General features: G+C 53.0%; 1 protein-coding gene across 1 annotated transcript in view; it reads left to right on the top strand.

Annotated features, from left to right (window-relative positions):
• Positions 1-1,380: 1,380 nt before the first annotated feature.
• Positions 1,381-26,794, top strand: part of Smad6 (SMAD family member 6) — a 69,757-nt gene continuing 44,343 nt past the window's right edge. The window contains exons 1-4 of the mRNA XM_029481554.1: positions 1,381-1,898; positions 1,983-3,326; positions 11,156-11,212; positions 15,845-15,922. Coding sequence (XP_029337414.1) covers positions 2,504-3,326; positions 11,156-11,212; positions 15,845-15,922 — 958 coding nt within the window. The 5' untranslated portion in view covers positions 1,381-1,898; positions 1,983-2,503. The remainder of the gene's footprint in view (positions 1,899-1,982; positions 3,327-11,155; positions 11,213-15,844; positions 15,923-26,794) is intronic.

The raw sequence follows: 26,794 nt of genomic DNA, 5'->3' as shown, positions 1-26,794 counted from the left end.
GTGTGCACTTATTAGTAGGCGATTTCCTAGAATCTTGAGAAACCAAGGCCAGGACAGCTACTCATATTCATCTTGGCCAAAATAGTGAAAGGTGGGTGTGACAATCGGCCCTGCAGCACTGGAGTACCTGGTTCCAGGTAAGACTCAGGGAAGTAGTCTGTATCTTTCCTACACACACGGCCCTTCCCCCAGCGCACTTCCAGACCTGGTCCTGGACTTGCACGCCACCTTCGCTACAGCAGTCCAGAGCACAGGTATCCTAAAGGGGATCACAAGTCCGCGCCCCATCCTCCCCACTCCGCCTCCCGCGGGGTGCGGCGTCAAGCCCCAGGCCAATGAGAGTAGCGGAATCTCTTTCATTGAGCTCGGGGCCCCGCTCCTGCCCGGAAGGGGGCGTGGTGCTGCGCCGGGGGTGGGGCCGCGGCGCGCCAGGGGAGGGCGGGGCCGGCCCTGCGGCTGGGCCAATCGGCGCCACGCCCGGGAGGGGGAGGGGGAACCAGGCCTTTTTTCCCCTCCGCGCGGGGCCAATCCTGACTTTACAAGCTTGAACTTTTGCCACCCTCGGACTAGCAAGCACGCCCGAGGAGGTACCCCGCCGCGCCGGCTCCAGGGCAGGAGCGGCCTTAACCCTTCCCATGCCGGGTCCCCAAGTCTGTCCCCAACTTGCCCCCGTTTTTATAGTGAAACATAACTGGGGAAAGCACGCCCCTCCATCACTCTCGAAGGGGCATAAGGTAAATCCTCGAAGGGAGAAGAAAGCGCCTGGCCTTGAAAGGAGTCTAGGACGCCAGGCGGGAGAGTCCAGGCGACCAAGAGGAGCCATCCAAGAGCACTCCTGCCTCTACCCCACCCTGTCCAAGTCCCCACCTCGGGCTATCCTGGAGCTCCCTCGATCCCCCGTCCCCCAGTGTAGCCTAGGCGGAGAGACCCCTAATTTTGGGCAGGGGGTGCGTGGAGCCTTCATAGGTCACGGAAGAAACCCGCTATCCCAACTTCGCCGCCGCCCCCCAACTCCCCAGAGACGGAGGGCAGGAAGGCGCGCACACACGCCCATTTTTATTAGCCCGCGCTGAGGATGGGGGTTTGGACTGACTTTAAAGTGCTATGCGCGTTTGCAAGTTTGGGCACAAGCCAGAGAGAGGCAAAGGGCTGCCTTGGAGTCCGGGTCGCGGTGGGTTCACCTAGCAGAGCTGGACAGCAGGGTGTGAGTGTTTGTTAGCGCGTGTGCGGGACCGCTGGTATCCGTGCCCAAGGCACGACGTGAGCTTGAGAGTGAGTCGCGGGCACTGTCAGCCTCGGGGCGGGGGTGCTGGGGCGGGCGAGGGGCGGGGGCCCGGGTTCGGCCCGCCCCGGGAACCAGCCCCCTCGGAGCCTCGGGCTCAGCAATGGGACGTGTTCTCCTTTAAGAGTTAAGAAACTTGAAACCTTGTTTGCGCAACAATCAGCGCCGCGGAGCCGCCAAAGTGTCTAGACTGGCATATGATGGGAGGCAGCCAATGACTCCGCGGCGCTCCTCCGGGGGCCCTCAGTGTGCGTTTGAGGAGAACAAAAAAGAGAGAGAGCGCCGAGCGGGGGAACGAGCGAGGGAGCTGAGTCCAGAGAAAGAGCCGCCGGGCGCTGCCTCGCCAAACCTCGCTGGGACCGCGGGGCCACCAGGAGGCACTTTGGTGAAGGGGGGCGGGGGGGTCGACCTCGGCAGCCGCGGCGCCCGAAGCGACCCAGCGCAGCGTGGGGCGGGCTGCGACCTCTGCTTCGGTGGATTGCATTTTTAATTAAGGATTCCTAGCAGCTCTTTGGGATTTTTTTTCCGGCTTCCACTCATGCGTTGACACCCGCGTTCAGGAGAGACTTGCCCCAAGTGCACCGAGCGCCCGGGACCTGAGACGGAATTGCTTTTCGTGCGTGCAAAATCCAAGCATTTTGAGTTTTGTTTGGGACCTTTTTCTTGCTTTGCTTTTATTTTTATTTTTATTTTGTTGCAGGGATCTGGGAGTTATCCACAAGCCTTAGTTTCGGATCCTGCAGGGAAAGCCCATGTAGCATAGCTCTTGGATTTTGAAGGCAGAGTTGTGCAGACACATTTGGGGGGCACGACGCAAGCGCTTTGTGCTCGTGTACCAGCCGCGCAACTTTTGAAGGCTCGCCGGCCCATGCAGGGTGTCTCTAGCATCGTTTCGCTGGTGGCTTCCCTAAGGCTCCAAAGCAGCTGGAGTTGAGCGGTCCCGGCCCATCGTGATCCATGTAGCCCGCTGGTCCCTCGTGGACTGCGGCTCAACACGCGCGTGTTCCCGGCCCGGCCCGGCTTGGCCCGGCGCGAGCTCCCTCATGTTGCAGCCCTGCGGTGCCCCTTCGACGACAGGCTGTGCGCGGTCTGCACGGCGCCCCGCGGCAGAGCTTCATGTGGGGCTGCGGCCCGCTCAGCCGGCGCCTCGTTGAGGGAACGGACCCCCGGTAACCGGAGACCGCCTCCCCTCCCACCACCCCAGGCGCCAAAGGGTATCGTATGTTCAGGTCTAAACGCTCGGGGCTGGTGCGGCGACTTTGGCGAAGTCGTGTGGTCCCTGATCGGGAGGAAGGCAGCGGCGGCGGCGGCGGTGGTGTCGAAGAGGATGGGAGCCTGGGCAGCCGAGCTGAGCCTGCCCCGCGGGCACGAGAGGGCGGAGGCTGCAGCCGCTCCGAAGTCCGCTCGGTAGCCCCGCGGCGGCCCCGGGACGCGGTGGGACCGCGAGGCGCCCCGATCGCGGGCAGGCGCCGGCGCACGGGGGGCCTCCCGAGGCCCGTGTCGGAGTCGGGGGCCGGGGCTGGGGGCTCCCCGCTGGATGTGGCGGAGCCTGGAGGCCCAGGCTGGCTGCCTGAGAGTGACTGCGAGACGGTGACCTGCTGTCTCTTCTCCGAACGGGACGCTGCAGGCGCGCCCCGGGACTCTGGCGATCCCCAAGCCAGACAGTCCCCGGAGCCGGAGGAGGGCGGCGGGCCTCGGAGTCGCGAAGCCCGCTCGCGGCTGCTGCTTCTGGAGCAGGAGCTCAAGACGGTCACGTACTCGCTGCTCAAGAGGCTCAAGGAGCGTTCGCTGGACACGCTGTTGGAGGCTGTGGAATCCCGAGGCGGCGTGCCGGGCGGCTGCGTGCTGGTGCCGCGCGCCGACCTCCGCTTGGGCGGCCAGCCCGCGCCACCGCAGCTGCTGCTCGGCCGCCTCTTCCGCTGGCCAGACCTGCAGCACGCAGTGGAGCTGAAACCCCTGTGCGGCTGCCACAGCTTTACCGCCGCCGCCGACGGGCCCACGGTGTGTTGCAACCCCTACCACTTCAGCCGGCTCTGCGGGCCAGGTGAGCGTGCGCAGGGTCGCCTCGACCTCTGACTATACCGTCCTGGTCCCTTTCCCTTTCCCAATCTCTTTGTTGGATACGCTAGGGATGCCCCCCCCGACCCCCCAGTACTGGGAGCCTGCAGGGGATTGAGGAAAGTTGAGGGCTAGATGTCTGCAATTTCAGATGGTAACTTTATTTTGTGGTACCGGCGAAGTGAGAAAGGGACACGTTCGGGTTTCCATATGCAGCCTCTGGGATTTAAAGAAGATTGCAGCTCTGTGAAACGGGATAGTAAGCCATGGAGAGGCCAAAGGTGGAAATGCCACCTCTCCTTTGGGGACTCACCTCAGTCAGTACCCAGCTTCTAGCATTTGTACGCATATCCTATACCCCTGATCTGCTCTTCCCCACCCAGGTAGGTATGGCTGTGAAGCTGTCTGTAGGGAAATCACGCCTAACGTCAGAAGTGTTTGCAAAGATGTTTGACTTTGTCCCTTTCTGTAGTTTGAGCCCAGACTCTGCAGGGCAAACCCTCTTGTTTGCAACATCCTTTGGGATGGAATGCCAGGCTTTTCCATCGTCACGGCTCTTAATTCTGGCCTTTAGCTTACCTCTGAGGGACCTGAGGCATCTGGGAGTCAGAGGCTGCTAGCTCTTTTGTTACCCTGAGAACTGGCCCCTTTGTTCTCCTGGGATCTTCTGCACACACCCTACCTTAACTTAGCCTTGCTTAGCTAGGCAGGCTCAGGTGCAGGAGCAGAGGTGAGGAGAGCTGAAAGACCCTGACAGTCCAGAAAGTGAACACACACACACACACACACACACACACACACACACACTTTCTGTACCACGAGGAACACTCGCTGTAGGTGTAGGTGAATACATCCAATGGCATTGCATTTGCAGGAGAAAATGGAACAGGTAGTTAGTTACTGGCTGGCTGTTGGCTCTTGGTTCTCCTCAGTGTGGGCCAGCAGCATCGGAAGCCTGACTTCTCCCCTGTATAGAGGAGGGCCTAGTGGCGTGATGAGAAAGGAAGTTTCCCTCCCATTATTTTGGCTCCTGATGTACTTCCCTCATGGTCTCTTCAGGTACAGTGTAGACACTCTGGATAGTCCTTGGCCTGTGCCTGTGCTGGGCTTTCTGTGCCTGGAGGCTCATTGACAGCTTCCCCTGTTGGAAACTGCTCTCTCTTTCTCTGGGGGAGGGGGACTCTTATTTGTGGTTGTATTGCCTCCCTTGTATTTTTGTTTGGAAGATCGATGGTGGGACCCACTACACTCTTCTAATAAGGCCCTAGTGAATCGTCTGTCACCAAGTCACAGTACTAGCCAGTTTGTTAAGCATCACTCAGTGCCAGGTACTCTGTGTGGTGGGGAGGGAACTGAGTCGGAGTCATACTGTCAAGAAATCTTCCTCGGAGGTGGGAAGAAAGGAGAAGGAGGTAAGGGGGTGGGGCTAGGTCAGTGGTCTGAGCCACCAGTAGGGCTGTGGGCGTGCATGTAACTGGATCACCTCTGGGAGTGCCTTGCCTTTAACCTGGAGCAGCCTCAGAGGAGGGGGTGGACCTAAAGAGGGCTTGCGCAGGTGGGTGGACCGGAAAAGGAGGGGTGAAAAGCTGGAGGCTTTAGGACCCACTCAGTTCCTATCTTTGCCCTTCGAGTTGGCCCTGCTTAACCGCGGAGAAGTTGAGGGAGACCTGATCAACTGTAGACCTAGGCTTAGTGACCTTGGAAGAGTGTGTTTTAGTATAGGAGGGCTCTAGAAAACATGTTCAACTGAACTGAGTATTGGAACTTAATACCCTGCCTCCTTCCATTGAAGCTCTTCCCCGTTGGGAGAGGGGCGCCATGTAGCATGTGTCTGTTCCCCGCTTCTACAAGCTACAAACCTAGGAGGACCCTAGTCAGCCAACTGGGGGCATCTCTGAAGACTGGTTGTGGAAAAGAAGCAAGAGTTTCCAGTATGCCTGGTTGACCATCTTGCCTTCCCTGGGACTGAGGACCGGGGAAGCCCTTTGCTGCCCACCCGCCCCCGGGGCTGGCCGCCAGCCTGGCTCCTAGAAATGGGCGGGCACATAGCTGGGGTTCAGCCGAGCGCGTCCTGATAAGGAGACCGCTCCTCCCAACTTTCCAGCTCAGGGAAGAAGGCTGAGGCATGGGGCAGGCAGACAACAGACAGACTGACTGACTGGGCATACCACTAGAGTAAAGTGCACGGGAACACCCAGCACCAGTCGTTCCGTGCCTGGCCTCCACCCTCAAGGAGTCCCAGTGTCAAGACCTGTGGGAAGTGTGGTTAGTCCCCTTCTGAGTGTGGCAAGTTGATGGCCCTGGCCTCCTCCTATCTGTAAAGTTCTGAGTTAGCCTGAACGACTGAGGTGAAGAGGTAGTGATGGGTAGATTGGAGGTAGTGATGGGTAGATTATAGGTTCCTTGGGCTTCATCTCAGGAACTGGTGTTATGCACAGAAGCCTCACCCAGAGTACCAGTCTCAGTGCATGATCTAGTCTGGGGGCCCCTGGGAGTTACCTTTCCCGGGGCCTTTCTGTTTAGGACTAAAGGCTGCACTGAGTTTGGTGGCTGCCTATGTGGACGGAAATGTGGAGAAATACTTTAATCACAGCTCTGACCTGTTTATAGAGTTCCTTTCTCCTGCAAGTATCCATTAACTCTGGAATGAATCTCCTGCTCTCTGCGTCCCTACTTTTTTTTTTTTTCTGTAATTATATTCGGTAAATTACTATTATCCAAATTGTGCCCGGGAAAGAGAGAGCGAGCACTTCTGAAGGGCTGGAGAAGACTGCCTAGGAAAACACAGGGTTCCCAGGCCAGGCCTGGAGGAATTAGAATGGGCTAGAAAGTTTTTCCTTTTATTTGGCCTGGCATTATCCCTTTGAAATGAGATCAATTTCAAGTTGGGCTTCCCGGCCCCGCCCCGCCCCGCCCCCTCGCGGCCCCTCGGCCTGCCTGTCTGCTCCCCGCTCCTCTCTTGGAGGTGAGGAAGCCGCGATAATGCCCAGTTTGCCTCTTGCTGGCGCCAGCCGGCTGCGCTGTTTATCTGGCTGCTGGGGGGAATCTGGGCAGTTAGGCTCCTTCAGCCTTAAAGCGCCAGGAGCTCCTTTTTCTGTCCTCCCATCTTGGAGCTTGGAATCCGAGCCATAGGTTCTGAAGGAAGAAGAAACAGAACGCCCAGGGGGCCCACCTCCAAGCCCGCCGGAGGTGTCACCCCCCCCCCCCCCCGGGAGAAAGAAAAGTCGGAGGTTCAGGCCAGCATGTGGATCTTGTTCTACAGCAAAGAGCTGCCCTGCAAAGATGGGTGGAAAGTATCAAATGGAAACTCCCGCCAGGCGCAGAGAGGCTGTGAACTTTTTTCTGGCCTCAAATGAAGGTCTAGATCCCAGAAGGCTAAGTAGCCCCTGAGGGCTGACCAGAGGGTGGCTGGGTTGGGCAGGCCTGGACTGAGTTCTGATGCTCTTGGCTCCTGGCTGACTGACTGACTCTTCAGCTTCTGGAGGAAGTTAGGGGAGTGCTTCTAGTGTTTCCCCGGGGCTGGAGGTCTGAGGGGCTTGGAGTTTCTGATGTCTTCCTCTTTTTTCTCTTGACCGTGTCCAGTTCTCTCAAAGGAATCTGCAGACCTGAGAAGTGTTCTGTTAGAGTATAGAACATGTTAATAATGTCCAAATCATTATAGTTCTTAAGAAGAAGTCGGATATCTTTTAGTTAGTGGCCAAGGAGCTAGGGAGCCTGTGTCTCAACAAGTGGAGGGCTCACCTCCTATGGCTCCATTCTCCCGAATCCTGGAGGCTGTGTGGGAGGGAGTGGGAGCGACAGGTAAGAATTACTGGTATTGTTCCCAGCACATCGTTCATAACAGCAGAATGTGGAACCAGCCCAAGTGTCCATTAGCTGATGAATGGATAAACAAAGCGTGACGTAGCCACACAATGGAATATCATCCAGCCATAAAAAAGGGTGAAGTGCTCATACATGCCATGGCGGGGATGAACCCGGAGAAGGTCGTGCTGAGTGAAACAGTCACAAAGGGCCTGTGTGATTCCACATATGTCAGACGTTCAGAGTAGGCAAATCCAGAGAGACAAAAAGTAGATTAGTGGTTGCCTGGGGTTTGGGTTGGAGTATAGGAAGTGACTGTTAATGGGGATAGGATTTCTTCTTGTGGTGATGAAAATCTCCTATAATTAGATCATGGTGATGGTCACACAACTCTTCGAATGCACCCCAAACCACTAAACTGTATATTCTAAGAGGGTGGGTCTTGTGACCTGTGAGTTTATGTATCCTATATCTCCTCTTTTCTTTCCTTTTCTCTCTTCTTTCTTTTTTTTTAAAAATTTATTATTATTACTATTATTATTATTTTTGGGGACCATTTCTCTGGGTAGCCCTAACTGTCCCAGAACACACTCTGCAGATCAGGCTGGTCTTGAACTCTCAGGGATCAGGGTTCCCCCTCGCCCCCATCCCCAAGAGGTACTTGGGATGGCCGGGGATATCCTCTGGTGTGCATTACCACCACTCAGGTTACGTTTGCTTTCTCTCTCTCTCTCTCTCTCTCTCTCTCTTTCCTCCTCCTCCTCCTCCTCCTTCTCCTCCTTTTTTAAATGAAAAGATTACCTAGTGTTGGTCTCCAACAGCAACAGGATAATTTATGCAGCTGCCTTCCAGCACAGCCTTGGGCAGGTCCTTTCCTGGTGGGATGTCAGATGCTCCATCAATAAAAAGGAGTGAAGAGCCTTTGTTGGGGGGGCATGCCTGTAATCCCAGTGTTTAGGAGGCACAGGGATACTTTTGAGGCTATCCTGAGCTATTGCATTGAGACCCAGTGAATTAGTGAAGCCCCAGGCTCCTTTGAATCGGATGAGCTAGATTTCTGTATTGTGGGCTGCTGACTAGAAACCTCGAGCTTTCTAGAAGGTTCTGTGGGTAGACAAAGTCCCTTCTGGAAGTTTAGCTGTCTTTCGATGGCTGCAGGTCTGCAGTTCTGGTTTACCAGTTTTCTGTTAGGAACCCTACCTCAGTGGTGATTGTAGCAGTAGCTGCTTCCTTAGGGGAAACAGGCGAGCACTTTCTTCTTTCCTCTGCCTTTTTTTTTTTTTGGCTTTTAGGTAAAGTCCCTGTAAGAGGGACTAGGGATGGCCAGGGATATGCCTGTAATGTCAGGAGGTGGAGACAGGAGGGCCAATAGTTCAAGGTCATTCCTGGTTGTATGTTGAATTCGGGGCCAGCCTGAGCAGTTTCAACACACACACACACACACACACACACACACACACACACACACACACGGCGGTGGGGGGAGGCTGGGATGGTGACCTGTGCTTGCTGCACTCCAGCTACCACCTCTGTTGCTGGAGACAGCTGTGGGGGCAGATGTCTAACCATGCCTTGAGTTTCAGGGGTTGTAAAAAAGGGTGTGCACACCAGACAGACTCTGGGTCTGGCTCCACAGCCAGTTTCCCTGAGAGTCACTTCCATTCACCAGGCCTCAGACTCCTCTATGCAGTGGGAACCCAGGCTCAGTCTTCTCTCCCTGAGAGCTTCGTGCCTTTCCATGCTGGGCGGCTGGACCGCTCTCGGGTCTGGCCTCTTGGGCTCAGGATGAATGAGTGTGAGTGAAGTAGCTCTCCCTGAAAGTACATAGTCTTCCTCACCGTGTGCTGTTTGAGGTCACCCACTGGCCCCCTTTGGCCATCGGATTCTTAATCCCACTCTTGTCCTGGCCTAGAAACACTGAGCGAGCCCTGGGTGGAGAGGGGCCCTTGGTTCTCGGTCTCTTGGAACAGTGAAGCTGAAGTTAGGCCTCGGTGCAAATTCCAGCAGTTTCCCCATAAGCAAAATAGGAATGTGGAAACCATCTTATATATTTGTTTTGATCTCTGAGAAAAGATTAAATTGAAACTGGTGTCCGACGAGCATGATTAACAACCATCGTGTACTTGAGGTCTGTAAGAATTAGAGAGACAGTGGCTAAGAGCCCTGGCTGCTCTCCTAGATGACCCCAGTTCAATTCCCTGCACCCACATGGCAGCTTACAACTGCCTGTAACTCCAGTTCCGGCAGATCTGACACCTTCCCAGAGACATACATGCAGGCAAAACACCAGTGCCATAAAATAAGGATAAATAAATCATATTTTAAAAATTCCGAAGCCAGGTAATCCCAGCATTTGGGAGGCAGGGTTTAGAGCCAGCCTCGTTTATAGAACAAGTTCTGGGCCAGGGTGAGACTATGCAGAGAAATCCTGTCTCAAACAAACAAACAAACAAACAACAGTTCATAAAATGGAAGTAGCTAGTACCAGGTGACTGTTCTGGTCTCTTCAGCGGTTTTGCCCTACTTGACCTCTCCTCTTTGACCCATGTCCACAGAGAGTCCCTGCTTTAGCCTCTGAGTCTTGACTTTGAGGAAGTCACTTCTGGATGCAGAGGACAGGGTTGGGGCAGGAGAGGGAAGCCTCTTTTGGGTGTATGGAGCCCACATAAGTAATGCTCCTGTAACTGATGGTGCCTTATTATAATTGCGAAAACACTCATTACTCCCGTGTCATTCCTGATAGCCACCTAATAACAGTTATTACTGCTTTATTCCCGTGGAGTTTGCGTTAGCTGGCGATCTGATGGGGTTTGGTTTCATTTACAGAAAATGGAGGGTCATTTCATTCACCCAGATTGTTACTTAGTTTAGCAAATTGTTACTTCCCTGGTAAAGCAAGAGCCTAAGAAATTCCTCAGATGGCAAAGTATATGTTTTGAAGGAGGAGTATTTTGGGCAAAGGAGCAGCGGCCCAAAGGCCAACACCATAGACAACCCGGAATCAGGCTGAGCTGGAAGGCTGGGACCCACTGCTGGCCTTTCTTTACAAAAACATGAGAGCCTGAGACCAGAGGCTGGATGTAACTGGCCTAAACTGTGGGGAGTTCCAGGGCCCCAGTAGCTCCGCCATCATCCCCACACCAGGAATGATGGTTTTAACGTGGGTTAAGATCATCTTTAAACATCTTATTATTGTTACTACGTATGTAGTGAGGGTGCATACACGTGAGGCATGACACACGTGAAGGTCAGAGGACAACTCCAGAGGACACCTGTTCTCCTCTTCCACCGAGTGAGTTCTGGGGATGAAACTCAGGCCCTTAACCTTGGCAGCAAGCTTCTCCGCATGCTGAGCCAATTCGCCAGCCCCTGCTGCCCCGACCCCCCACTCCCACCCCTGTCACCAGCCAGGTTTCCATGTGTGGACCTTCTGAATTCCCGATTTGACCTGTTGAGCTGTGCAAATGAAAATTGAGGAAGCCCTCATTCAGGTTTGATTTCACACAAGCCATGCGATTGTCAGTATAAGTGTATTCAAGGTATGTTGTAAGGGTTGTGCTAATGCTAAGAGGTTCTATGCTGTGTTTAGCCCTGATGCAAACAGAACTGAGTCTCCTGTATGTTTTCCGGCTGCCCATGTGCGCTGACTTCTGCACCCGTGTTTTTCTAGCTGTAATGATAATAAAGGTGCTGTTTACAGGAGTGTGACCAAGAGCTGGGCTAAGCATTTTGCATACGCTATCTTTTGCCCTTCTGGCAAAACCAAGAGGTCTGTGATTATCTCCCCCCCTCCCCGGTTTTTTAGTCGAGGAATCGACTTGGAGAGGTGAAGGAACTTGCTGGAGCTCACAAAGCATAGGTGTCACAAGTAGGGACTGAGCCCCAGGCTGTCTGTGCCCTTAGATTTTGGCAGCAGAGATGCTGGGAGACTTCCTGGGGTTTGAGGAAACTGATGGTTAAAAAGCACGTGGAACACCAGGTGTGACATGCTGTATGTATCCTCTCTTCTAGAATCACCGCCGCCCCCCTATTCTCGGCTGTCTCCTCCTGACCAGTACAAGCCACTGGGTAAGTGTGCCCTCCCCTGGAGGGGTGGGCTGAATTGGGTGCCTTCAAACAGAGGGAAGTTTTACAAACACTCCCACAGTTGGGCTGCTGCAGAGAGGCTATTTACATCTTCAAATTCCAGGCTCCTTGCTAACCTCTCTGTGACCTTTAAACATGGGCCTGTGGGAGACGATTGGGTTCTGACTTATGCTGTTCTTTGGAGGTAGGTTGGAATTTCTGGGTCTCTTTTCCTTCCTTCCTTCTTTCCTTCCTTCCTTCCTTCCTTCCTTCCTTCCTTCCTTCCTTCCTTCCTTCCTTCCTTCCTCCCCCAGCCTTGGGTGTCCACTAGTGTGTTAACTGAGAGTATGACAGACACACAGGGTGTAGAGTCTTTGTTTAGCATTACCTGTCCTTGTCCCCTACCTGGACAGGTGGACAGAAGGCTCGAGGTCTCTGAGGGAGGTTAGGGGAGAGGGTGTGTCATTCCAGTCAGGTTCTGTGCTGTGGCAAGCTGTCTTTTTCTGTATAGCTTGGAGGCTAAGTGTCAGCTCATGTTCTAGGGTTCACACGTACATTTTTAAAAGCAAAGGAGGGTCTGGAGAGATGGCTCATGGTTTGAGAGCACTTGCTGCTCATCCAAGAGGATGTGGGTTCAGTTCCCAGCACCTACATCAGGTGGTTCCCAATTGCCTGTCTCTCCAGCTCCATGGAATCCAGTGCCCTCTTCTGGCCTCCAAGGGTACTTGCACGCACATGATGCACATGCATACACTCAGGTGCACACACATGTATACACAGCTAACTAACTGACTGTTTAAAAGCAGAGATGCCCTGGGCCTTGGGGTCTCCTCTATGGATTTAGGGCAGTTATATGGTCTGTGGAGTTCTAGTAGGAGGTGAGCTGGCCTCAAGAGTCCCAACACGGCAACTCTGTAACCAGTAGTTTCTGCGAGAACCAGGTCTCAAAAGTACATTGCCATGGTGTGGGTGCTAGAACATTCCAAGTGACCACAAATACTAAGTTTATACTGTTTATGGTAGAAACTTCCACTCTCGAGTGTGAGAGCTCTGGCTGGAAGGCCACTTCCCTGGGTCATAGACTCAGGTAGCCACCCCAAGTTCCTTCCAGCCCTCCATCTTCAGTGAAGTCAGAGATATAGTCACCCTAGACTTGCTTGAGGAGTTTGATCCATGGAGAATGGAGCAAAGGCTGTCTCTGTCTTTCACGGGTGTGGGAGACAGTGATGTTTGTTCCCTGTGAGCCCTGTGCACAGGGGGCTTTGTTTACTTATCTGGGAAGCAGTGGGGTTATGGTCTGTTGGGAGATGAGGGGGAGCCAGCTGAGAGAGGAGAGGGAAACCCCTAGCTAAAGAGATGCAGGGCCAAGAGACTAACCCAGGGCAGCCACCGCTCAGGCCATGGCTTCTACGTCTTCCTGCCACAGGCCAGCCTCGGCATCTTCGAAGCCCTATAGCAGGCACCTTGCTCCATTAGAGAGAGAAAACCTCAAAAGTTCATAACCAGTGGCAGGCTCACTGCTGGAGGAACTGTCTGTCAATCAGCCTGAGGAGAAGCAGACAAGCCCTAAAGAGTGACCATTTAAAAACTAAAAGGAAGCCATGCTTGGTGGAACACGCCTTTAATCCCAGCACTCAGAAAGCAAAGGCAGGCAGGCAGGCAGGCAGGCAGGCAGGCAGGCAGGCAGGCAGGCAGGCAGACAGGCAGAGCTCTGAGTCTGAGGCCAGCCTGGTCTACAGAGTGAGTTCCAGGACAGCCAGGGCTACACAGAGAAACCCTGTCTGAAACAAGCAAGCAAACAAAAACAACAACAACAACAAAAAGGAAGAAAAGGATGCTGACGTGTGCTGCATTGCTTCCCAGTGGGACAACTGAGTCCCATAAAACAAAGCTGACTCTTGCTGGGGCTCACAGGACGTCGGGTTAGCATAAGAGCCAAGAATGACTTTTACTGACGGAATCGAATCAAATTGATTGAGACAGGATCTCCTTACGTAGTCTAGTCGGCTTCCCTTCAGACTTTCCATTCTCTTGCCTCAGCCTCCTCCTCCTGCTTGCTGGAATTACAGATGTGCATCACGGTGGCAGGTTTTGTTTATATTTTTATTTTTTTAAATGACGTAGTTACAAGAATACTCCCTTAAACGGGAGCGGTGACAAAATGTGGGTGGTGGGAAGGCCATGCTCCATATGTTACCCACGGTTACTCCTTCATACGACTCTGTGGAGCTGAGCAAGAGGGGCAGGTTGTGAGGCTCTTGTGGTGGAGGGTGGTGGAGAGGGTGGTGACTCCTAGTACCACCAGCTGTTTCTCGAGGTGCATCTTGACCTGGGGGTCCAGATCCCACCCAGGTTCCCTCTATGGCTTCAGGTCATGATAGCGAGCAGCTAGGAGAGAGATCTCTTTCTATAGCAGCCACCATAGGAAGGCTGCCTCAGTGGAAAGTCTAGATCTGTGGGCTTGGTAAGGGTGCTGGGATTTGAACTCAGGACCTTTGGAAGAGCAGTCAGTGCTCTTAACCGCTGACCCAATCTTCAGATGATTGGTGGAAGGCTCAGTACTAGCAATATCTGACATTTTAAAGAACAAGACCTTCCATGCCCTTTGTGTATCTGATCTATTGACTTTTTGAAGGGAAGCTAGAGCTGACACCCCAGATTCCAGGCATAGCCCTCTCCCTCACAGTGGCTCCCTTACATGGCTCCATCACCGAGCCTCAGTGAGACTCCAGGCATTCTGCACTGGGGACGTTAGGTATTAAATGTGAACTCAAGGTGGGGAAGATAGCTCAACCAGTACAGTGCTGGGACACGAGTTCATTCCCCGGTGTGGTGGTGCATGCCTCTCCCACTACCGAGGAGGCCAGGCCAGGAGTTCTCCCTGGGACTCGCTGGCCAGCCAGCCTAACCTACTTAGTAAACTCTAGATCAGTGAGACCCTGCCTCAAAAAGCAAAACAGTCAAAAAACAAGGTGAGGACTGATACCCAGAGTTGACCTCTGATGAACACACGCACACACACACACTGTGCACTTGCATACACACAAACATGCAAACACACTTATGTACAAACAGTACAAAATTCTATATCCTCCACTTTAGCATTGAATGGTTTATTTTGAAGATTTTCTTAAGTTCTTATTTTCAACACAGCATATAATTTTTTTGTGTGTGTTGGGATATATAGTACAATATTTTTTAAAAAATTATTATTTCCTGTACCTTGCATTGTTTCCCTTTCTACTACTTATACAATTGTTGCATACTATATATTATATACTATAGCACACAAAGTCAGTTTATTTTTGTGCTTCTCTGATGACATGAGACCAAAAAACCAGAATCAAACTCAGCATCCGGAAAGTAGGAAATGAAAAAACGAAGGCCGAATCGGTTCCTGTTTCATCTTTACCCGCTCCTCAAGCCGCGCGGGGAAAGGAAATAAAATGTATGCAAAATGAAATGGAATCCTAGCTAGCTATAGCCTAAGCTGAGGGAATTGTTCCGGGATTCTCAGCCCCTGGTGGCTGCTGGGCCTGTCAAGCCAGAGCTGACTTGTGCTGGGTGAGCTGAAAAGCTTACGGGCTTCCTAGTCCATGCTGCTCAACTCCTGGACAGACCTGTCGGTCCCTTACTGGGCACAACCCCATACTGTTGGTAGCAGAGGCCTGGACTGTGGAGGAAGAAAAACCCCAACTCTTCCTATTCCCCAGAGCCCCAGTTTGTGAACCCAGTGGGGTAGAAAAAGTTCCCTTCCATCTCGGTGCACTGCAGGCAGGGGCTGGCCAATGATGCTCGCCATATGAAGCGCCTAATTAAGCCTGCCTTTAAAAACAAGCATGAGCGCAAAACCCAGCCAAAGCCCCACAGGCCGTGTGGATGTTGGGGAGTGGGAGAGGTGAGAGAGATAGCAAAGTTAACCAGAGAGCGAACACTTGGGCCTAAGTGAGAGGCGTGCGGGAGCAGAAGTGGCTAGTAACTGTCTTAAGCTTCCCCAGCTCCAGGAGGAAGGAAGGAAGGGAAGAGGGAGGGAAGGAAGCAAGAACCAACAACTTCAAGAATTTTAATGTTTGTGAATAAGGTCAGCAGCTATGAATTGTTCAGGGACTTAGTTTAACCTTACCCAAACAGGCTTCAAGTTGGGGCTTGCTCAGTCCTCTGATCACTGACTATTTCTGCGGTCAGGACATCTGAGACTCTTCCATGTGTCAGAGTCACAGCGGTGTGCATTTTTCCAGAAGGGTTCTAGGACTAGATGGTTGACCTGGTCTGGAGTGATTCTGAGACTGGGTTCCAGAGTGACATCAGAAACTTGTAAGGGGGCTGGAGGTGTAGCTCGATTGGTAGAGCGGTTGCCTAACATACATGAAGTTCTGGGTTTGGTTCCCCGCACTGCACATCCCCAGCTTTGGTGGCTCAGGCCTTCAATCTCAGCAGTTAGGAGGTGAGAGAGAGCGCAAGAGAATCAGAAGTTCAAGGCCATCCTTGGCTAGATATTGGAATCAAGGTTAGCCTGGGCTACAGGAACAAATCACTAATAAATATGTGGTCCCCTGGGACATCAGCCTTTTGTATGCGTGTGCACTGGTGCCTTTTGGCCAACTGAGTTCTCTTTTCTTTTCCCTCCTGGAACAGATCTGTCCGATTCTACATTGTCTTACACTGAAACCGAGGCCACCAACTCCCTCATCACTGCTCCGGGTGAATTCTCAGGTTGGCATATTTCTCCGTACTCGTCGTTGTGGGCCATTCTGATGGGAGCGGGGGTGGGAGGGGGGTTGGTGGAACGAATTTTGATTTCTTGTGATTTTTGTGCACTTTTTTGCCTACTCTGTAAATGGGAAGGTGGCCTGTGTGCATGTGCATGTGTGTGTGCGTGCGTGTGCGCGCACAAGTGTATGTTTTGCTAGTGTTATTGGAGAAACGGGTATGGCATTACATGTGTGTCAGCCTAGTACTCAGGAGGCTGAAGTGAGAGATGTTCAACGCCAGCTTGCGCTCCAAAGCTGTGTGGGCTGTGTTAATGGGGACCTGAAGATGATAACTCGCCAGGTTTTAATCTGGTTCTCTGTGTCTCTGCCATTTCCATGGCTTAGAAAGGTCTCTCCATCATTGTAGCCTGGGATGCTTCTCGGTAATAGGTGACCTCAAGGTGGATGGGTCCTTTTCCCTCTGTGCTCTGGGGGAGGAGCCGTGGGTAAGCAAGGGGAATAGCTTGGGCACACTGGCAAGGGGGAGTTTGCTAAAAGCTGGTGGTGTTTGTACCCTGTCCACATCAGGAAGCAGGAGGAAGGAACCCTGGCTTTGCAGTTCCCTAACTGTCTGAAATCCCCACATGCTGGCCCTAAGACCTCTCAGATTCAAGGGAATTCTTTATGTGAGAGGCTGGGTAGGAGGAACTGGGGCAGGAGGGCCAGGGAACTTGGGTGTCTGAGGTCTGTGTGGCCTTCTGAGAGTATGGTCGGTAGAGTGTACTGTGTGGCAGCCGGGCTTATGGCCTGGAGTTGGGGATAGCTAGCTGGGCCTCTGCATCTTTTTCTGACTCCACATTCAAGACAAAAGAGCAGAAGAGTGAGGCTGAGTGGCCAGGGTGAGCCAGGCTCCACCCCAGCACCTTACATTACATCAAGACAGCTGGGCTGTCAACCTATAAGCGTAGTGATTCCTTGCATCCCTCAGGGCCACATTGCAGTCTTTGTGGCCACAGGAACCTCAGCTCTTTCCAACTACTGTGCTGCCCTCCCCTGTTCTGTAACAGTTCAGTGCACCCTGATGACTGTATTCCCAGAATTCTGCCTGTCCCTTGGGAAGAGACCTCGGGAAGATGGCTGTTCTAAGAGATGGAGGCAGAAGGTGAGACCCTACAGTGAGCTTGTGGCTCACGTGGCACAGGAATCCAGATCTCCCGTCTCCAGCTCCTGTCTGCTCTCTGGTCCCTGGTCCCCTCCTCAGGCCAGTTTACTCTCTCCTCTTATTTGGTATATTTTCCCTCCCTTAAAGGTAGTTGCGTGCGGTGGCCTTTAAGGGCACAGAGGCAGACAAACATCTGTGATACAGACCAACCTGTTCTATAGTTCCAGCCTTCTGGAGATACAGAGAGAATCCAGTCCCAAAAAAAATGACACAAACAAACACAAACAAACACCCAAAACTATGTTGAAGAACCAGGCAGGATGCTGGCTGGTGGTGGTGGTCACTTGGGAGTCAGAGGCAGGCAGATCTTTATGAATTTGAGGCCAGCCTGGTCTATAGAGTAAAATCCAGGTCAGCCAAGGCTACACAGAGATACCTTGAAAACAAATGGGAAAAAGGGAAAAAAAAAAAAAGAAAAAAAAGTGTCTAGTGGTTGGCATTCTGAGAGGCTAAAAGATAAGGGAAGAAAGTTTGGGGTTTCCCATGTGGGAGGAGGGAGTGAGATGGGATCTAGATGGCCTGAGTAAGCAATTGGAACAGTTTTTGTGTCCCCCTGAGCTTTGGGCTGTGTTGGTATTGACTGAAGGGAAGACTCAGGGAAGGGAGTCCTTGGCAGGTAGGGAAAGTCCCAGGGGACGGATGACAGGCCTTGGTGGATAGGAGAGTCATGACTACCTCATCCTGTGGGGTTGAGTGGTGAGTAGGAGAGCATTGAGGGATTCAGAATTTGAAAGGCCAGGAGCAGAGTGGGTCAGGCCAAGACATTGGATGGTCAGGGACCAATCGGGTGGTTGCGGTGCTGACGATGATGCTGGTGTCTCTCGACCCCCCACTCTAAGATCATTACCAACTGTTCTTCATCTCCTCGACTGGCCATCTAGGGAGACAGCTGCCATTCTTCCCACTGTCCCCCGTCTGGAACAGTCTCTGTAAGGCCCCGTCAGACTGTCTTGTCTGCCCTACTCCCTCTGGCTGCTGAGTGATCAGCTGCGGTTCCCAGACGGCCCATGGAGGCTTGGGTGGAGTAACTTCAGTGCCAGGGCTGGGATGAGAGGGACACAGGACACCGTGCTTCTCTGTGCAACTAGTGAGGAACTCTCCTGGAGAACACAGGGACCCACCGAACAGCGGCTGTGCTATCCCTCAGTTCTGTGTCCTGATGGATTGGTGCCCTTGACGACCTGGTCATTCTCACATCTAGACTGTCCTGCACACGATGACAATCACAGCCTGGCCAAACTTCCTGTTTCTCTGTTCTCCAGTCCTGTGACTAAGGCCACATAGGAGGATGGCAGGATTTAGGGATCAGTCACAGGCCCAGGCAGATAAGGACACATGAGGAGCTGCAGGGAAGTGGGGGCTCCTGTTTTAATTTGACAGAATGAGGTCTCTTTGGGGGATGCACTTGGAACTCTGGTGCTATGGTGTTGTCACTTCATTTGCGACTGGGGTCCTGTCTCCTGGCTATCCAAAGTCCCTGTAGGCATCCACTCTCAGCGTGGGCGCTCAGTCAGGTCCTGTGATCCACGAAGGAAACTGAAGGTCAAAGGGTACAGGTGACTCCACCAAGGTCACTCAAGTGGGAGACAAGATGTGAACCATCAACCAGCTCCCATAGATCTTCACTTCCAGTGTCTTCAGTGGGATTTGGGTAAAATCACCAGCCTTGAGGTCTCTTTTGAGGGTGTTCTTGGACCTCTGGGGTTATGGTTTTCTTGTTTCATTTGGGTCTGGGGTACTGTCCCCTGGCTAGCTAAGGACCCCTTGTCCTCTTGGGCGGCGTCTTAACAGCCCTGACATTTCTCTCCTGCTTCCTTGACTTCAGCATGTTGAGGATTAAGCATGATCAGCTGAAGAAACTCACACTCTGGTAGGAGTGAGTGGCTGTGGGTTGTCCTCTTTTGGAAGGCAGACTATGCTGTCAGTCATGGAAGTGCAGCGTGAGGGGTTAGTGGGAACTGGTGGTTTGAGGAGAGCTGGTGGGATGGGCAAGATTCTTCCAGCATCCTCTACTCCAACCTAGAGGAAGAGAGTGCCCTGGGTGGGCGAGAGAAGGAAGAACTATAGTCATTCCGTGAGAACTCAAGGTGGCAGGCTGCTGACCACATAGGCCTGCCCAATCCCATGCTGGGGCACCCGGCTGGCATCTGTACACCCCACAATTACCACTAATCAGGAGCCTCGCAGATAATTGGCCAGGTGTTTATTTAATCCAGCAATGTCCGTATGCCATATAAGCTGCTGTAGTGGAGACTACTAGGCCCTTCTGCTGGCCTTGACTGTGCTGGCTAGCCTCTCAGCCCGAGCTGGGTCACTGGGGCATACCCCTCCTCAGGAGCAGGCAGTACTGCTGTGGGGGTTGGGGCTGAGCTGGATCAGTGTCTGCCTAATCTGAAGCTCCTTAGGGTCCCTCCCAGGCCTTCCTGTCCGGGCTTACATTCAAGCTAACAGTTTGGAGACAGGCTCAGAGAAACTGAGCCTGGCTGTGAGGCACACAGCAAGCACTAGTTAGTAGCTGGAGTTAGTCGTCAAGAAGTAAGTAGCCCTGTGTTGTTTGTTCACCTGCTCTCTGTCCCATGGCCCTTGGCTCTCAGCTGAGTGCTCTTTGCCCACATCTTCAGGTGCATACAGATGTGACAGTGTCACTGCCTCTCTTTGATTGCCGGGGTCACAGGGCTTGTTCAGCCCAGGCTCTCTGTGTCTCTGTGTCCCTAAGGGTCTGTCAGCTTCAGCCAGCACACATCTACTCTTGCAGCCGAGGTAAGTGGCAGGCAGAGGCTTCATCACAGTTAGTTCTCTGTTCAAGTCCCCGCACTGCTTCCTGATTAGTTGGGGGGTGGAGTGGGGGCAGCTGCTTAGCCAATCTACCCCTCAGGTTTTCTACTTGTGGAATTGGGGGCAATAGTAATACGCTCTTTAAAGAAGGTAGTAACTGAGCCTCTGGTATAGTCCTGTGTGAGGAGGGTGCAGCTGTTAAAGGTACCCAGCCTGGAGATAAGACCTGTATCAATTCTGCCCTCCAGGCGCCCACGGCAGGTGCTGTGGTAGGAGGCAATTGGGAGCCTCCTGTTGAGAGGCCACCAGGAGTCTTAGAAGAGGGGGTACCCAGGTGGAGTTTTAACAGATGGCTGGAAGTGTCTGCCATTGTTTGTCTCTATATACGTGAATATATGATGCGTTTATATGTGCACTGTGGTCTGTTCATATGTGCACACGCGTGTGAGCTTGAGTGTCACAGCACGGCTCATGGGAGTTGCTTCTCTCCTCCCACTCATGTGGGACCCAGCGATCCAACTCGGTTGTCAGGCTTGGCAGCATGCACCTCACCCAATGGAACCGTTTCCCCGGAGGAGGCAGGGGTTCAGGGCCAGCCAGCTCAGAGAGTTCCAGTAGCAGACACACCTGGTGGCCAGCAGGGCCTGGAGGAAGTGCTAGCTGAAAAGATGATTTTCTTAGGTCTTGGAGTGAGACTATGGGTGGGTGGCCTCATACTTGATCATGGGGGTTCCCTGGATAAGAGAGGCATCTTGGGATAGTGGGGGGAACAGCCGGTGCTGTCTTCCCATGGACAGTGTTAGTGGCAAGCCCCTTCCCTGGGCTCTTTTTTTTTTAATTTCCATTTTCTCTTCTTTATGCTCCTGACAGACGCTCCATTTTCCCAGGCTGGTTGCTGGGGGTGACGGGCACAGGGGTACCTTCAGGGGTATGCTCTGGAGCATCATGGGATAAGGCAGTTTGCCAGAAGGGGTTCCAAGCTTAGCTTTGCCCTTTGCTGCTGGGTGGCTCCAAGCAAGCAAGACCCTTGCCTCCAGCACCTCAGTTTGTGGTGCTGCAAGGAGCCCACTGGGTCAGGGTCTCTAGCTCCATGGTGCCAATGTGCCTCTGGATGCTGGTTCCAGCTCTTGGGCCTTAGGAGGTGGATGGGTTTCAAGGCTGGCCTTTATGGCGTACACTGTCTTAGCAGACCCTCTCTTCATTGCCTCAATACACAGCTTGAGACAAAAGCTACGTCGAAGAGGAAGAGATTGTGGGTGTTGGGGAAAGCTTCACAGCACAGGCCTTCTGGGTTTGGTCTTGTAGGCTGACTAAGCGCTTGCTAAGAACAGATTGCAAGTGTTCTCTCAAGTAAAGGGAACAGCTTGTGCAGAAACAGCTGAAGGTAGACGTGGGAGGGATGGGAGGGTGTGGAGAGTCCTAAGTGGTTCTCCTGTATGTTGTGGTTAAGAACAGAGGGATTAGGGCCCCTGGGGCCAGGGAACCCTAGGACATCCCTGGCCCTAAAGGACATTACCTAGCATTTAAACTAGTCCACAGCAGGTCCCTTTTGTAAGCAGAGAAATCCTGAGAGTTCATGCGATCAAGACAGAGCACTCCTCCCCCAACCCCCCATCACACACACACACACACACACACACACACACTAACTATAGTTAATGACCCTGGAAGCACAGAGCCCTGTGCCAGGCGCTTTCTCAAGTGCCATACATCTATGAGTTCATGGAATTTTCCAACACCTCTATGAGACAGCCACTTTATTAGCCAAATTAAAGGAAGAAATGACGGAGGCTCAGAGAGGTTGAGTTGCTTGCCTAAGCTCACTCAGCTGGAAAGCTTGGCTGGGGCCCCTGCGGGTCTCCCAGGTGCCCTGTCTGCCCTCTGGACGGCACAGGATCCAAACAATGGTCTTTGAGCTTCTGTGGTTTCTTTGCCTTCAGGGAACCAAGATTCAGCCATGAACAAATGTGTATCACCCCAGATAGGGCACTGGTGACCAGCAATAGGATTTTTTTTTCAAAGTCCAGCTTGGAGAGCCAGTGAGTGTATTGCTTGGCTTGCAGAACGTGGGCAAAGGGTTACTCACAGGAGCCTCTGTGGATCCAAAGCAACCACATCACTGCCAAGTTCCACCCCATCATGCGTGGTGATGTCATGGAAGCTGTATCATGGAGTCCTCCTGTCTCTCATATGCCCCAGCCCCCTCCCAGAGCACGGTGGCCAGGGAAGAAATGGCTGGCCTCCCAAGCCAGGATTTTGCGATCCTTACCTCCCTCTCTCTAACTAGGGAGTGTCAACAGCTCCTTGGCTATCACCATAGACCTAGCTGTCACTGTGTTGTTCTGCTGAATTAGTTGCCATGGCTACCAGGCCAAGGTATATCCACCCCAAGATGGCAGTGGAGTGAACCTGTACAGCATAGGCACCAGCACCTCTCTGCTCCTTGGCTGGCAGTGGGTGAAGGAGCGAGGAGTCAGGGAGATAGTGGAAGGGCTGAGGTGGCTGCTGTGTATCCTTCTGGGGTGCTCCGAATCTGAGCCACTCTCAGGACATCTTGGGATGCCTTTACCCAGGATGCTGGCTGTTCTCTGGCACAGGTTTTCTGAGGACCTTCCAGAGGGGCCCTTAGTTACCTCCTATCTACTTTTGACCATGTGCGTGCACCCTTGGTCCTCCCTCACACCATCCCTCTAGCCCAGTCTCCTTGGGATCAGCAGCACTCAGGGGAACACCCTCAGACGTTTCCTTGTCTGGGTTGAGTGGCATTTCTTTCATGCAGAAAATATCTCCTGAAGGTACTTGACCAGGCACTTTCATAGGAAACGTTCTCCCTCCATGACCCTTGGCTGCCTGTCTCCATTTTGTGGAAAGAATGCATGAGATTTATGGCCTGTCCCCATTGGTCCCCAGCCTGAGGGACTGCAGTCCACAAAGTAGCCCATCACCCAGCCTACCCTAAGCCTTGTGTTAGAAGGCCCCACTCACCTTGTAGTAGAAGTTTCTGAATTTGGAAAAACAGAGGTCTTGTGTCTGGAGCTGGCCTCAAAGCCACCAGCCCGGACTGTGAGGTGAGTCATTGCCAACATGGTAGTGACCTTTCAAAGAGGATCGAGGAGCTGGGGACATAGCTTAGTTAGCAGAGGTCTTGCTTTGCATGCACAAAGCCACGGGTTCAGTCCCTAAGTACCTCATGTACTGGACGCGGTGTCCATACCTGTGATGCCAGCACCTGGAAGGTGGAGGCAGGAAGATCAGTTCAAGTACATCCTCAGCTACATAATGAATTGGAGGCCAGCCTGGGCTACATGAGATCCTGTCTTAAAAAACCCGGAGATGATTTTATTCCCTGAGTCGGCCAGGATCAGGCAAGCGTGGACAGGGCTAGAGAAACAAACCACCAGCCAGGTGGCGTTGGCGCCAGGTAGGTGAGATGGCAGGGAGGTCGCTCAGTGTAAGACTGGAAAGGACTGATTTGGCTCTGCTATGTGCAAAGCTGAGACTCGAGTTCTACTGACAGACCCATTTTATGGATGGAAAGGCCATATGGTGGTAGTTTGAGATGACCAAAGGGTAGAAGGGCCTCCTGAACCCCTGGCTGGGTGGTGCTCCTTTTATCCTTCAGAAGCCCCTTGGGCTGTCAATATTCTCTGCTCAGTGAGGGAAAAGGGGGCAGCTAGTCCCAGATGGGCAGCTATGTAGAATTTGGACAGAGCCAGGATCTTTTCCACTCTTCCTCAGCATTCAAAAGCTCAGACTACAGTGGAGTCCTGGAGGTGGCGTAGCCCAGGTCCCTGTTCCAGTCCAGAGCCTAGAGTTCCCTCAGCTAGACCGAAGTCCCAGTGATTCTCCTGCCTCTGTCCAACTCAGGCTGGGGTTACAGTTGTGTGCAGGACCACACCCGACTACTTACGTGGGTGCTGGTCTCTGAACTTTGGTCCTCATGGCTGCAGAGCAGTGTTCTCATTCCTGAGCTGTCTCTCCGGTCCCCGGATCTAGCTTCCTTCCTTCAGCACAGTGTGGGCGAGTGCTCTGTGCTGCTGCGTGCAGTTGCCTGCCGTTCTCATTTCTGGATGGAGTTCTGTAGGCTGTGTGAGGGATCTGTGAATTCTGCGCTTTTAGCTCATCCACATCATAGTTCAGGAATCTGTGGCCCCTAGTATGGGACTCCTACCCATGATGCAACAGTAAACCTTCCTGAGCTGGCCTTCTCATATTCACGGGGACGTATTTCTCTTGGGTGCATTCCTGAGATGGGCTAGCCATCGCCTGTCACCTCTTTCTAAAGGATCTGGGGGTCGTCGTCAGGGTCATAGCCTTAATGTGTGCGTACGTGTGATCGCACATGTGTTTATGCATATACAGGTGTACTTGAAGGCCAGAGGTCAACCTTAGGTGTCATTCCTTGAGATGCTATCTACCGTGGTTTTTTTTTTTTTGAGACAGTCTCCCACTGGCTCACCAAGTAGGCAAGGTTGGCTGGTCAGCAAGCGTGCAGCGAGTTGGCTCGTCTCTACCTCCCCAGTGCTGGGATTACAAGTACATACTACCATGCCTGGCTCTCCCCACCCCTCCTTTAATGTAGGTCCTGCGGATTGACCTCGGGCCTTCACGCTCACAAGGGAAGCAGTTTACCAACTGAAGCTTGGAGACAGTTTCTCACGTGTCCTTCTGCCAGGGCCACAGGTGTTTCAGTCCAGGCCATTGGAGGGGAGGCGTTGTTCGTTCTAAGTGGCAGAGTTGGGCCTAGACCTGGGTTCTCTCCTCTGGGTTCAGGACTCCTGCCCACATGGCAGCAATGCCCAACCGACCACTCAAGTAGATCTGAGTCCTGGGCCTCGAGCTCCAGGGCTCCGCATCTCCTAGGGCCCTGGGCAGCGAGTGCACTCTGGGAAAAACATAAAGGAGACAGGAGTGGAAGGAAACTCAGCCCTGGAAAAGAAGTGTGTCTCCACTGAGCCAGGCCTTTCACCGGTAGCCAAAACATGACATTCCTGTGCCCCAGGAACCACAGCCAGCTTGGCCTCTCTGAACTGTCAGTCTTGCCAGGAGCTGGGCTGAGATGGTCCCCGGGACACAGGCAGGCAGTGTGTCCTTCGGCCGTTTGATGATGCCGGGCTTGGGGGCGATTTCATCATCTTCGCGGGGCTTTTGCTGTGGCCCAGGTGCCCAGGGCTTCTCGTAGGCCTCAGGAGGAGTAGTGTGCACTTACTCTAAGGGGCTCCTCTGCCTGCCCAGCCTCCCTTTCTTGGGCGCTTTGATGGGTAAGAGGTGTTCATGGACTTGATTCACGACCCAGTTACCAGGGTTTTCCACGGAAATAACTTATTAAAGGGGCCGTGCACACAGCGGCATTGAAGTCTAGCGGGTGGTGTGCATCAAAGGCGGCACTGGGGCCTGGCAATCAGAGCTTCAAGGGGTCCGGGGCTGGGGACTCGGGCCAGGCCTCTGAAGGACAGGCAGGGGGTGACTGGGCTGCAGAGAAAACACTTAGGCTTAAGAAAACACCTCAGACAAACTGAAATTCAAGCCATTGGAAAAGAACGAGTGTGCTGGCGTGTTTGTATGGGTTGGGGTGGGGTGGGGTGGGTAAGGCCCAAGGTCCCAGGCCAGCCCCACCCACCAGGAATGGGGACACACATGCAGTGCCTAAGCTCTGCTGTCATGCCCCTTGGCACAGGGCTGTTTGGGGGAGGAAATGCCAAGGATGCACAGTGCTGGGCGCCAGCCCTCGGAGGATGGGCAGAGCCATCTGGTGGAGAAGAGAGGATTGGGAAAGGGATCCTGCAGGCCTCCCCTTCCCAGGTGCTTGATCCTTTGACTCAATATCCTGGCTGGTTCTGTTTGTTTGAAGTAGTCTCCTGTAGCTCTCAGGCTAGCCATGAACTATATATGGCCTTGAACTTCTGATCCTCCTGCCTCCACATCCCGAGGGCTGGGAATACAGGTTTGTGCCACAGTGCCCAGGTTTACTTGTGGATCAGACCCAGGGCTTTGTGCATGCTACGCAAGCCACTCATCTGACTTAGCTACATCCCCACGATGCTGCTGCCGCCGCTGCCTCCGTCACCTCTCCCTCCTCCTCCCCTTCCTCCTCTTTTTCTCTTCCTCCCCCCTCCCTCATCCTCCCCCTCCTCCTCTCCTTCCTCCTCCTCCCCCTCCTTCTCCTCTTCCTATTCTTCCTCTCTCTTCCTCCTTCCCTCCCTGTACCTGTGCCCTGAAGTACATAGGACCACAGGTGGGCGCTAGGTTTGGGGGTCTTCCTCTCTTGCTTTTGCATCTACCTTGTTTTTGAGACAGTCTCTCACTGAACAAACACCCGGTAGCTCACTGTTTCTGTGGGGTTGGCTTTCAAGTCCCTGGGGTTTGCCTGGGTTTGTCCCCTTCCCTACTCCCAAGCAGGGTTCCAGGCTTGCACCATCCCCAGTTTCTGCCTGAGTGTGAGAATTTGAACTCAGATCCTTGTGCTTTATTTGCTCAGTCAGCGCTTTACCTGCTGAGAGATGTCCACAACCCCCAATTTGTTTTTGAGCTTTTACTAAAAGCCTTCCTCTTCCAGGAAGCCCTCAGAGACTGCAGCCCTCAGCGACTTCTTTTTTTTTTTTTTTCCTGTACTTTTAATGGCTACCATCTCTCTATTTCTTTCATGCAGAAGACTTTCTATAGACCTTCTGCCCCTTGCCAGACAAGGCATGACTTTTGGTCAGGACCTGGATCTACTTCTGCCCTTGGGCAGCACATGACAGTCATGGCGGGTGTATAATAGTGGCCAAAGTACAGGATGAATGTACATGACGTGTTTCTTTTTTTTTTTTTTTTTTTTTTTTTTTTTCGAGACAGGGTTTCTCTGTGTAGTCGTGGCTGTCCTGGAATTCCTCGATACTAGATATTAAAAAGAAA

This window comes from Mus caroli, chromosome 9 (genome assembly GCF_900094665.2).
Source record: "Mus caroli chromosome 9, CAROLI_EIJ_v1.1, whole genome shotgun sequence".
Taxonomy (NCBI): domain Eukaryota; kingdom Metazoa; phylum Chordata; class Mammalia; order Rodentia; family Muridae; genus Mus; species Mus caroli.
This window is presented reverse-complemented; position numbering and strand designations above follow the sequence as displayed.